At 42.2% G+C, this 12,910-nt stretch overlaps 1 protein-coding gene across 1 annotated transcript in view; it reads left to right on the forward strand.

The window, feature by feature from the left end:
* LOC106554623 (platelet glycoprotein 4-like) overlaps positions 1-12,226 on the forward strand; it is a 28,285-nt gene extending 16,059 nt beyond the window's left edge. Inside the window, exons 6-12 of the mRNA XM_087722357.1 lie at positions 602-648; positions 3,211-3,280; positions 5,274-5,461; positions 6,613-6,731; positions 8,703-8,776; positions 9,864-9,918; positions 11,943-12,226. Of these exons, the coding sequence (XP_087578483.1) occupies positions 602-648; positions 3,211-3,280; positions 5,274-5,461; positions 6,613-6,731; positions 8,703-8,776; positions 9,864-9,918; positions 11,943-12,107 (718 nt within the window). The 3' untranslated portion in view covers positions 12,108-12,226. The remainder of the gene's footprint in view (positions 1-601; positions 649-3,210; positions 3,281-5,273; positions 5,462-6,612; positions 6,732-8,702; positions 8,777-9,863; positions 9,919-11,942) is intronic.
* Positions 12,227-12,910: the final 684 nt, after the last annotated feature.

Here is a 12,910-nt window from a genome sequence, read left to right on the forward strand (position 1 = left end):
ACACAGATACACATACATACATACATACATACATACATACATACATACATACATACATACGTGTTTGTTTGTGTGTGTGTGTGTGTGTGTGTTCCAGCATAACTCTGGAATGTGGAACTCCTGGAACAATTTCAACCAAACTTGGTACACAGATGACTTACTCTCTGGAGACAAATGCTGTGGGGGTAAGACACCCCTAACCCCCCCCCCCCTTTGGAGTGTGTGTTCTGTTATGATACAGCCTGTTGTGCCTTAAAATGGCTTCTACTGTACTGGTGTAAAATGTCTTCAACTGTGCAGCACACTGGAGTTGCCAGGGTAATGGTTTCATAGTACTCCACAACGGGGTTCCTTCTGGTAAGGGGGAAAATCCAACATTAGAAATTACGTTTGATCCGGACATTTCCCCCCAGATAATCAATACCTGGTCAAAGCTGGGTTATCAGCTCGTATATTTATAAAAGACCTCGACAACAGAACATGCATCCCTGCCCTTGAATTCCCACCCTTTCCTTAGATTCAGAAGACAAATGTTCAGCTAAGAAAACTGCACGGATGGCATCCTCTGAACTGCATATTCTTTTTCTTTTCTTTTTTTAAGGACTGTTGAATACTGGGAAAGTTATTGCGGTATGGTCAATGGCACTGGTAAGTCCGTCAATGGAATATATTGAATATTTATTTCTGGAAAGAACAGACAGCACACATTTTGGCATGCCTTAAAATATTCAAGGTTGGAACTCAAGTCTACTTGGCAAGATAAGATCCCAAAGGGAAAAAAGAGGAGGAGGAGAAAGTGAGCTAAGATATAAATTTATGAGTCTTCACATAAGTAACATCTAGCTGGCTAAATGATTAAGAAAGTGTAAGGATCTAGAAAGGGGACACATGTTGTGTTTTGCGTACGCAGCTGGAGTTCAAGTTGTTCTGACCGAGGCTTCCCAAGAGCATGAAGCCGACTTCCTGGTCCCGACCAAACACCTCTTTTATTAATTGACAGTGAATTCTGCTCCTTCACATCCAGCAAAGTCTTTCGAGGGAGGATTTACAGTCACAGACCTTATCTGGCTTGGAGAGCTGCCAGGCCAATATCTGCAGAACTTGGCAAGGAGTCTCGGAGAGTCACGAACCAATTAAGCGAACTAATTGTCTCCTGCAAACTCCCCTCCCCTTTCGCTCCTCTTTTATTTCCTCTGGGAGGGGCCCTTCATTGTCCACCTGTGGCCTTACTCCCAAGTCAATCCCTGTTCTTTAGCTGTTCCCTTCGTCTGGCAACTCTGCGTATGCGCACACTGGGAACAGGCTCCAGCTGTTCTTCTGCTTCACTGATGTCTGACTCTGAAGGCAGCTGATAACTTCCAGATGGCCCTGGCTTCCTCTCTGCCTCTGACACAGAGCCCTCATTGGAGCTTTCCCCAGACTCCAGGACTGGCCCATCTTCCTCCACAATCTCCTCACTGTCCGAATCTGCTGGCTGCTGGTGGGCCACAAGATATGGATGGGATTTGCGTGGTGACTTCACCATTCAAATGTCTTCATTTGGTCTCATCAGGGCTTCCAGCAAATGCACTAAGGACACCTAACAAGGTTTTCGAAATGGGGACCAAAAACCACCATGCAACCTCAGAGGTGCCCAGGTTCACCCAGTAAATGTGAGGCCACAAAAATGTGCATGCACGCAGCATCAAAAACATACTTATAGAGCAGTGTTTCTCAACCTTGATAACTTGAAGATGTCTGGACTTCAACTCCCAGAATTCCCCAGCCAGCATTCGCTGGCTGGGGAATTCAGGGACTTGAAGTCCAGACATCTTCAAGTTGCCAAGGTTGAGAAACACTGCTTATAGAGGATGGGATGGCACCGCAGCGGGTGGGCGGGGGGCCAACCGCTGGTCAAAACTACCGATTCCCCCGAACCAGCCCAAACTGGCTGCAGCCCACCTCTGCCAAAATTTAGAGACAGAACATCTACTGAGGAATTCTAAGCTTGTTCACTGTTAGTATATTGCTTTGACAACTATTCTGTTTTCTTAGCTTGCCACATTTTTTTTTTAAAAGGTACTATTTTGGTCTCTTGCTCCATCAATGTTCATCACTCCCGGGCTCGATTAAATATTGTTAACATTTGGCATCATTAGTAACCCTACACATTCGAAACATTGAACCAGGATGTGTTGAAAACTGTTTTATTTCATTTTCATTTTTATACAATCACTTAAATACTGTGCAATTAAGAAAGCAATAAACACAACTCATAACACTTCTATCCTCCATACACCCTTTCTTCTCCCCCTCCAACTTTCATTTCTCCCCTCCAGCATTCCCCTCTTCTACTTCCCCTCCCCCTCAGACATTCCTTGTGCATCATTCCTAATCTCAATTAATTTATTACTTGCAGGATTTCAAACTATGTTAAAACCAAGTGAGTTAATCAAATAAGATTCTACTCTAGCTAGGGGCCTTATCTCTTTATCTAAATATGTGTCCATTTCCAAACCTTTAATTTGTCCCTTTTACCTTCTTCTCTATAAGCAAGGAGGTGAACCAGGATGGAATAATGAGTAATTTTTTAAAATATCAAAGGATATTACTTAGCTGGGGATAATAAATGTAGGGCATGAAGAAATTCTATTTATGTTTAAATGAATTATGAGAAAAAGGATGAAGGATTATGGAAAGAGACCAATATTGCAGAAGTTGGAAGATTTGAAGTATACATATTTATTCATATGATTATTGTTTATTATGGTTTGAAAAAGAGTTGAGCCAGTCTATGTACAGTTCATAAAATATGTATGTTTATATTAGAGAAAAATGAAAAAAAAACTTATTTTTTTAAAACAAATATTCATTGTTAAGGTTAAAAGAAACTTCACAATCTTGGGCAGCTTCCTAAGCCATGGCTTAATGCTTGATAAATAGGCTTCCAGCTTGAAGCTCTTTATAAGTCCAAATTTGCCTTCGGGATGTGTGAACTCCAGAAAAGTGTTGACCTGCATGTTCTAAAAAGGAGAAAATATTCTTCATTTCTTAAATTCTGAACATCCTTCTGGGGCTTCTCCTAACCCAAACAGAACGCTTGAGTAGGATGAACGGGGTATCAACCCAACCCAACTGCAGTTTCAAAACCGTGCTTTGAATTCAGATGCAGGATTTTTGTATGAGTGGCGAGGCTCAAAATTCACAAGATGTTCTGGTTGTAACTCACAGATGCGGCTTCGTTCCACCCTTTCATCAACAAGAGTGAAGTGCTCCATTTCTTTTCCTCAGATATTTGCAGGTAAATGGTCTTGAACAAAGAGGGAGGGGGGGAATTCCTTTAATTCAGAAATACATGTAGTTGTGGTGGTCCACCAGTGGCCTGAAGAACTAGCAGCAGAATCGGACAGCGAGGAGGTTGGGGAGGAACATGGGCCAGTCCTGGAGTCTGGAGAAGGCTCGGATGAAGGCTCTTCGTTGGAGACAAAGAGGGCCATCTGGAAGTTATGTCCTGCCTCTGAAGCCTGCGGAGTCAGACATCAGTGAGGCAGAGGAAGAGGGGGGAGCCTGTTCCCATTGTGCGCATGCGCAGAGCTACCAGAAGGAAGAACAGTTAAGACAAAAGGGCTGACTCAGGAGTAAGGCTTGGAGGTGATTGGCCCCTCCCATGAGACATAAAGGAGGAGCAAAGGCAGATGAGCCTTTGCAGGAAGCAACTTGGTTCGTTTTGGTCAGTTTAAACTCTGAAACTCTGTTTTGACTCTGTGCTCCGTGTGGCCTTGCAAAGCTAATTGCCAATTAGGTCTTTGGCAGCGTTTCAAGGGGGATAAAGGTGGCTGCTTATTAGCCTTATCCCGAAAGACTTTGGCAGACTACTGTAGGACTCTTTACAAACTATTTGGGACTCATTACAGGCTGTGAAGGAACACAATTCACAGCTGTTGAAATAAAAAGAGGGTTTTTGGGGACTAAGCGTGTGGTTTTCACTGTCTCAGGAAGCCTAGGTCAGAACAGTGGGGTGAAACGGCATGAGTTGGTTGAGGATCGATGCCATCTCTGGTTGGCTGATTTGGATTCTGAGGGGTTTGTAGGCTAGTTGTAGGTCAATATGACTGCTGATGGAATTGCTTGCGGAGTGCCAGTCTTCGATGAACTGATGTGCATGGCAGGTGGTGGCGTGACCAATGATTTTTGTGTTGCTCCAGTCGAACTGGTGCTGTTTGCTGCCGGTGTGGGTAGAATCCAGATCAGGGGGTTAGGTTTAGGTTTAGGGGTTAATTTTAGGTTTAGCATTTACAGCGTGCTTCTGTCTCCGCGCTGTTGTCGCGCTGTGATGACGTCAGCTACGCGGTTTCGTCGAGCGCCCTTTAGTCGAACACAGTTTTGTGGTGGAACCAGGCATCTGGACTTCCTTATTTTTCTTTAAAGATGTTTCCCTTCTCATCTAAGAAAACTTTCCAGTTCTAGAGTTCTGCAGAACTTCTTCTTGGATGAGAAACAAAACATTTCAAGGAACAACAAAGTCCAGTTGAGTTTTGGGGAAAAAAAAAACACATTTTGGGGGCAACCATGACCTGCATTGGCTGATTGGTGCATCGTTGTTGTTGGTTTTTTTTATCATGGCATATGATTTATTTAATTTTGGTCAATTTTAACAGATTTGTATGCCGCCCAATCCCGGAGGACTCCGGGCGGCTTACATAAAAGACAGTTTAAAAAAGAAGATATTAAAAATTTTAAATATAAGACAGAACAAATTAAAACAGGACACAACATGCACTCGATCTTAGTGGGGCTGAAGGTCAATCAAGATCAGCAGCCCCAGGCCTGCCGGAACAGCCAGGTCTTAACAGACTTTCGGAAGGCCGGGAGAGTGGGGAGGGTCCGGATTTCAGGGGGCAGTTCGTTCCAGAAGGCCGGGGCAGCTACAGAGAAGGCCCTGTTCCGAGGAGCCACCAGACGACATTGTGCAGTCGATGGTACCCGGAGAAGGCCCACCCTGTGCGATATTATTGGGCGCTGGGAGGTATGTTGCAGGAGGCGGTCACTGAGATATCCAGGTCCTAGGCCATGTAGGGCTTTAAAGGTAATAACCAGCACCTTGATGCGCGTTCGGAGACCAATAGGGAGCCAATGCAGCTCACGGAGGATAGGTGTAACATGGGTGTATCTAGGTACACCCAGTATCGCTCGCGTGGCTGCATTCTGGACCAATTGTAGTCTCCGAACACTTTTCAAGGGCAGACCCATGTAGAGCACATCATGATCATGACTTTCTCTTTTTTATGAAACAGGTCAGTCTCCGCAATATTTGATAGCGAGAAGACAGTGAAAGACATTCCACTTTATCACTTTGTTATCGATCCGTTGGCGTTTGGGTCACCCGTTACCAATCCTGACAACTTTTGCTTCTGCACTGACATGGAGACGAGTAAGAACTGCACATTAAATGGGATTCTGGGACTCGGCTCCTGCAAAGAAGGTAACGGAAGAAAAAAAGTGGAAGGGTGGGATGGAGTTAAATCGAACTGAAATTGTATCAGAAGCTGGAATCTTAGACTTGGGCTTCAGCAAGGCAATTTCAACAAAGTAGACCACAGCCTACTTCTTGATAAGCAAGAAAAAAGTGAAGGAATATAACAAAACTCAAAAAAATAATAATAGTTATGAGTAAAATAAGAGGGTTAAGAATGGTGAAATCCAAATGAACTACAATAGAAAGGGAAATAATATAAGGTGAGCGGTATCGATTGATAATTGCCATTATTTATTTATTTATTTATTTATTAGACTTATATACCGCTTCATAGAGCTTTCAGCCCTCTCTAAGTGGTTTACAGATTTTTTAGCAAATTGAGTCAGCAAATTGCCCCCACAGTCTGGGTCCTCATTTCACCCACCTCGGAAGGATGGAAGGCTGAGTCAACCTTGAGCCGGTGAGATTAGAACCGCTGAACTGCAGATAACAGTCAGCTGAAGTGGCCTGCAGTACTGCACCCTAACCACTACACCACCTCGGCTCTTTATGTCCAGGATGCAATTTATATCCAGGAAGCCCCTGTTCGTATTGTATTGTGTAAATGTGGTGTACGTCTAGGTTTTGTATGTGTGTGTGTATTTTACATGTTTGTTAATTTTTAAAAAGGGGGGGGGGGAGAACTAAGGAGAAATTTCCTGACAGTTAGAACAATTAACGAGTGGAACAACTTGCCTCCAGAAGTTGTGAATGCTCCAACAATGGAAGTTTTCAAGAAAATGTTGGATAACTTTTTGTCTGAAGTGGTGTAGGGTTTCCTGCCTAGGCAGGGGGTTGAACTAGAAGACCTCCAAGGTCCCTTCCAACTCTGTTATTCTATGTAAGGATTCTATTCCTTATGACTTTCACTTCCAGTTATTGTGACAGCTGTAGTGAACAAGTCCACTCCAATCGTTTCCTGAATGTGAGTAATGCAGTTTGAAGTTTTGATTTAGATGATCTCCAATCTGCCAAGCTTACTAGTGCTTGTACTTGGGGAATACGTTCAACCATGGCTTGCTACTGTCCCAAAGATCATCTCCATGATCTTTGCTACTAGAATGGAACTTCACAACCCAACCTGTCAACTGTCTTCATTTTCCTTTTTATTTCTATAGGTAAACCAGTCTACATTACGTTGCCCCATTTCCTGCAAGCGAGTGAGGAACTTTTTAACTTTGTTGAGGGGTTGAAGCCCGATGTGGAAGAACACAAAACCTTTCTGGATGTAGAACCAGTAAGTGACTGCAAATTAGATCCATAGCCAGGCCTTCTCTGTCGTGAAAGTTGACTTCTGCAAAAGGGGCGTGTGCACAAGCAGTCCTTTTATAGTCTGGAGAGGAGCCTAATGACCACCAGTTGAGTGCAATTATCTCCTGTAATTGCGTAATTGTTCCTTACGCCTATTAGCTCTCCAGTGCCGGGCATCTAGAAAGTTAATTTTGGAGTTTGTTCAGTGAAGCGGGATTGTTTCCTCCTAGTAGTTCATTTGGTCTGAAGGTGGGATGTAGATTTTCCAAGGGCCCATCAACCTGTACTTCAAGAAAGGTTTACGAGTTGAAATTTTGCTGCTTAGTCTAAGTACATTAAAAGAATGTTGCAGTGGCCTAGAGGGGGAGCTCTCGCCTCACAATCAGGAGGTTGTGGGTTCGATCTTTGGTAGAGGCAGATATTTCTCGCTCTGGGCACAATGAGAATATATCGGCTGAACAAAACTCTGCATTGGCAACAGGAAGGGCATCCGGCCAATAAACACCCAGCTCCATCCAGTTGCCCAGACTCCACCCCACAAGAGATTATGAGGTTATTAAATGACCAGGATGATGATGAAGCATGAGTCAAATAGGAACATTAAAAAAAAAGCAAATTCAGCCACTCGAATGATGATGGTTCTAAGCACATTTCAAAAGTCAGCAGCGACCTTAAAAGCAAACATCCATTTCAAAATGGATGAATATCCGGTTTAAATTAACTGCAAGAAAACCATTGAAACAAGCAAGACGGCTATCGCTTTGTCAGGTAATGAGGATTTAAGAGCTGCCAGCTGATGTAAGGTGGTATGCTGCAAAACTGTAAGCTGGTGCAATGAGAATGATTCAGCAATATATGATATCGCCTCTTTAAGACTCTGAGGGGTCCACACGTCATTTACCTTTTTAAGAGGTGTTTATATATAGGTGGCTGTTCTGACCCCCCTCGTCCCACACCAACACACTCTCTGAGCCAAAGATAAGTTACGGCATTTAATGAACAGACAGACAGGTCCTTGGCAGCAAACCGACACAGATAAGGCTTGGCACCAATCCAGCACAGATAAGGCTTGGCAGCAATCCAGCCTGCCAAGCTCACAATAATGTTCTCCGACATTAGTTCCTGCGTTGACTTCTGCAAAAGGGGCGTGTGCACAAGCAGTCCTTTTATAGTCTGGAGAGGAGCCTAATGACCACCAGTTGAGTGCAATTACCTCCTGTACTTGCTCAATTGTTCCTGACGCCTATTAGCTCTCCAGTGCCAGGCATCTAGAAACAACTCCCTTGGTTCCTCCCCACTGCTGACGTCTGGATCACACTCCCTTGTCTCCTCCCCACTGGTCCAAGGCTCAGGTGCCTCCTGGTGGCCAACCAGACTCTCTGAGCCCTGCTCCGAGTTGGAACCCTCCACATCCTCCAAAGCTGACTCATAGGGCCCCTCGCTGTCGGAGTCCGATGGCAGCTCCAACGGCTCCTGCTGGGCCACAACAGGTGGCCATTAGAGAGGGTTTCTCTCTCATCGTGTATCTTATTTCTCTCCTTGTGTCTGTAGCTGAATGGTAAGGAATGTATCTACTATGTATATGTCTGTATATATTTGTATATAAACCACTATTAATTGTATAAAAGCTCTGTGTGCTGTGTGCTGTGTGCTGTGTGCTGTGTGCTGTGTGCTGTGTGCTGTGTGCTGTGTGCTGTGTGCTGCGTGCTGCGTGCTGTGTGCTATGTGTTGTGTGTTGTGTGCTGTGTTTTGCTCCTGGATTTATTTCATAATACTAACCACACTGCCGGAACTGTGACAGACTTCCTGGCTATTGAAGGTCAGGCTTGTCCAATGCTGGTTAAAACCTTTCCAAACTGAGCATCTGAATGCATTATTTGTTTTTTCTCTTCAATGCCGCTAACATTTAAATATTCCCCACCCACCCACAATATTCACTGTTTCTGTTTTGCTTTAGACCACAGGATTTACCTTGCACTTTGCCAAAAGGCTTCAGATTAATTTATTTGCGAAACAAAACTCGAAAATCACGTAAGTCTTGAGGGTTATTCTTTTCTATTGGGATAAAGCGGATTGTTTGTTCATCTGCGGGGGTATTGATTTGTTTCCAGATTTGTTTTTTTAAAGCAATCCCAGCTGCAGTGAGTATGTGTAATATTATGCATTGAGGATCTAATATTTCTAATAAGAACGCTTCCGATTTCGATTCTATCTTTTGTTCTGTAATTTCTTCCAACCATTTCTGAATTTTGCACCAGTATTTCCTTGTTGATGGGGCACATCCACCACTTATGGATTTAATAAATTTTTATTTTAAACACATAAGCACATCAACAAAAACAAACACATAACTTAAAAACAACATAGGAACAATAAGTTCCATCGTATATCATACCGCAGTTCCGAATCGGTTTCTTTGCAGTTAGTGTTTTCCCTACTATACATTTCTATCTTGCGTTCATAATCTCCTTATTTGTTATCCATTTTTATGTACATTTCTTTATTTATTTAAACTTAGCTACTTATGACCAAATATTATTTACCTATATTATGCTTTATATTTTTACTGTCATTTATTCTCTTACATACAGTTATAGATATACATTCGCATAATTATTCTTTTTCTTTGCCATTCTTATATTATTATTATTCCATTTGAAAGGTTATAAGGTATAGTTTGAAATGCTTTGTTTACCATCCTTCGCACCTGCTAAAGACACCATCTTGTTTTCTCTTTCTTTTCTTTTCTCCCTCCCTTCCTTCTCTCCTTCCTTCCTTCCTCCTCTCCATCCCCTTCTTCCTTCCCTTACCTCTTCCCTACTCCTACCCTTTTTCTTCTCCTTCCTCCCTTCTCTCCTTCTCTTTCTTTCTCTTCCTCCCTCCTCTTCTTCTTTTTCTCTCCCTTCCACCCACCTTCCCTTACCTCTTTCTTCTTCACTTATGGTAGAATATTCCAGACATGTGGCTACATCTCCAACATTTGGGGGATAGATTTGGATACATTTTGTGCCAATTGCGCTTGGGGGCAAATGCCATCTATGAAACATTTCTCTCAGAAAACAGGAGGCCTAAACTAATGTTCTAATGTTGCTTTTTTCCTTATTTTTGTTTCCCGCAGAGCACTAAAAAACATCAAGAATAATTTTTTCTTTCCTGTTTTATGGCTGAATGAGGTTAGTAGGTTTATTTCTCAATTGCTGCCATCCTTCCTTGTAGGCGTGACCAATCTGGGATCCCCGTGGATTGAACCAACTAAAAATGGGGAATCTCCAGAAAGGAGATTCTATATCTGGGGTGTCAGACATGATTTCAGTGAAGGACACATCAGGGTTGCGTTTGACCTTGGGAGGGGCCAGTTCAACGTCACTTGGGTTGGGGGCGCCTGTGCCAGTGAAAACGGGCTCCTGAGTTACGTTTTCGGCTGCGCCAGCTTCTTGCAACCCTCTGCTAGTGAAAACGGAGCTCGTGTGGGCCACACACTGGCAGAGGCACCGCAGACCATGGGTGGGTCCTTCGCTGTTTCCAGGCCGGCCCCACGGGCCACCTTCTAAGCACCCCATGGGCCTTGAGTTTGATACCCCTGTTTTTATATGATCATCTGTATATGATCAGCAGATGACACCGAGCTGGCAGGAATGGCCAACTATCCAGAAGATAGGCTTAAGATACAGAAGACACACTTGAACATTGGGCACTAGCTAACAAAATGAAATTCAATGGTGAAAAGAGTCAGGTTCTACATTTAGCCAAGAAAAACAAAATGCACAGGTACCGTATAGGTGGTGCCTTGCTCAATAGTAGTAACTGTGAGAGGGATCTTGGGATTCCTAGTGGACAACCATTTAAATAGGAGCCAGCCGTGGGCAGCAGCTGCCAAAGAAGCCAACACAGTTCTAGGTTGCATCAACAGAGGGATAAAATCAAGATCACGTCAAGGGTTAATACCACTTTATAAGGCCTTGGGAAGGCCACACTTGGAATACTGCATCCAGTTTTGGTCGCCACGATGTAGAAAAGATGTGGAGACTCCGGAAAGAGTGCAGAGAAGAGCAACGAAGATGATTAGGGGACTGGAGACAAAAACATAGGAAGAACGGTTGCAGGAACTGGGTCTGTCTAGTTTAATGAAAAGAAGGACCAAGGGAGACATGATAGCAGTGCTCCGATATCTCAGGGGCTGCCCCAAAGAAGAGGGAGTCAAACTATTCTCCAAGGCACTTGAGGGCAGGACAAGAAGCAATGGGTGGAAACTAATCAAGGAGAGAAGCAACTTAGAACAGAGGAGAAATTTCCTGACAGTGAGGACAATTAATCAGTGGAACAGAAGTTGCCTCCAGAAGTTGTCAATGCTCCAACACTGGAAGATTTTAAGAAGATGTTGTCACTTTAGACAAATCTGAAGCGATGTAGACTTTTCTGCCTAAGCAGGGGGTTGGACCAGAAGACCTCCAAGGTCCCTTTCATCTTTGTTATTCTATTCTATTCTATTCTATTCTATTCTACTCTACTCTACTCTACTCTACTCTACTCTACTCTACTCTACTCTGTTCTGTTCTGTTCTGTTCTGTTCTGTTCTGTTCTATTCTATTCTATTTGTATTCTATTTGTATTCTATTTGTATTCTACTCTATTCTATTCTATTCTATTCTATTTGTATTCTATTTCTATTCTATTCTATTCTTTCTATTCTATTCTATTCTACTCTTCTCTTCTCTACTCTGTTCTATTCTATTCTATTCCATTTGTATTCTATTTGTATTCTATTTCTACTCTATTCTATTCTATTCTATTTCTATTCTATTCTATTCTATTCTATTCTATTCTATTCTTTCTATTCTATTCTATTCTACTCTTCTCTTCTCTTCTCTACTCTGTTCTATTCTATTCTATTTGTATTCTATTTGTATTCTATTCTATTTGTATTCTATTTCTATTTGTATTCTATTTCTATTTCTATTTCTATTCTATTCTATTCTATTCTATTCTTTCTATTCTATTCTATTCTATTCTATTCTATTCTACTCTTCTCTACTCTACTCTACTCTGTTCTATTCTATTCTATTCTATTTGTATTCTATTTGTATTCTATTCTATTCTATTCTATTCTATTCTATTCTATTCTATTCCTATTCCTATTTTATTGAAGAAGTATTCTTCTGCTGGAATGATGCTGCATTTTTTCCCTCCTTTTCTCCAGACGGCTATTATCGATGATGAGAAAGCAGAATTTTTCCGATCAAACGTGACCAACAAGATCAAGTTGCTGAACATTGTCCAAATCGTGCTCATAACCCTTGGCTCCGTGATGTTCCTGGGATTCCTCATCGCCGTCTGTGCTTGCAGGAAGAAGGATCCCAAATAAGTAATAGAAAAAGCAGAATTTTGAATCCGGATGAATTAATTTGGCTCCACCGGATTCTGGTTGGCGTTCAACATTAAAATAAAACCAGCGTCAATCAATTAAAAAAAACAAACAGAAAAATGAATCTGCACAAAAAATATTCCAACAGATAAAATTGGTGAACTGCCCATTTTTCCAAGGACATCCTAAACATTTCATTTTCGTTTGTTTTATTTATATTATTTTCCATTTCCGTCAAACAGTGTGTGATCTGGGTATAGTTATTTGAACAGTCATAATCCACGTATTCGTTGTTATATTCATCACAATAATATTAATAATATAACTATATAATAATATAATAGCAATAACACATAACTTCATCATCTTTTAATTCTCTCCACAATAACATTTCCTCTTTTTATGTCTTCCCCTTTCTAACTTCTGTTTCTATTGTCTAACCATTGAAAAAATACATCCCACATCACAAAATATTCAGTCCTTTTTTATCCTTAATAATAAGCGTTAAAAAGGTTTCCCTCACGCACATGTGCTAGTTGTTCCTGACTCTAGGGGGCGGTGCTCATCTCTGTTTCAAAGCCGAAGAGCCAGCGCTGTCCGAAGACGTCTTGGTGGTCATGTGGCCGGCATGACTCAACGCCCGAAGGCTCACAGAAAGCTTCCCACCAAAGGTGGTTCCTATTTATCTACTTGCACTTTTTCAGTGCTTTCGAGCTGCTATGTTGGCAGAAGCTGGGACAAGTTACGGGAGCTCACCAATGTCTGTCCAATGTTTTTTTTTAATTACTATCTCATCTGACGGA

This window comes from Thamnophis sirtalis, unplaced genomic scaffold, assembly GCF_051295495.1.
Source record: "Thamnophis sirtalis isolate CommonGarterSnake01/CBP01778 unplaced genomic scaffold, rThaSir2_p1.2 scaffold_9, whole genome shotgun sequence".
Taxonomy (NCBI): Eukaryota; Metazoa; Chordata; class Lepidosauria; order Squamata; family Natricidae; genus Thamnophis; species Thamnophis sirtalis.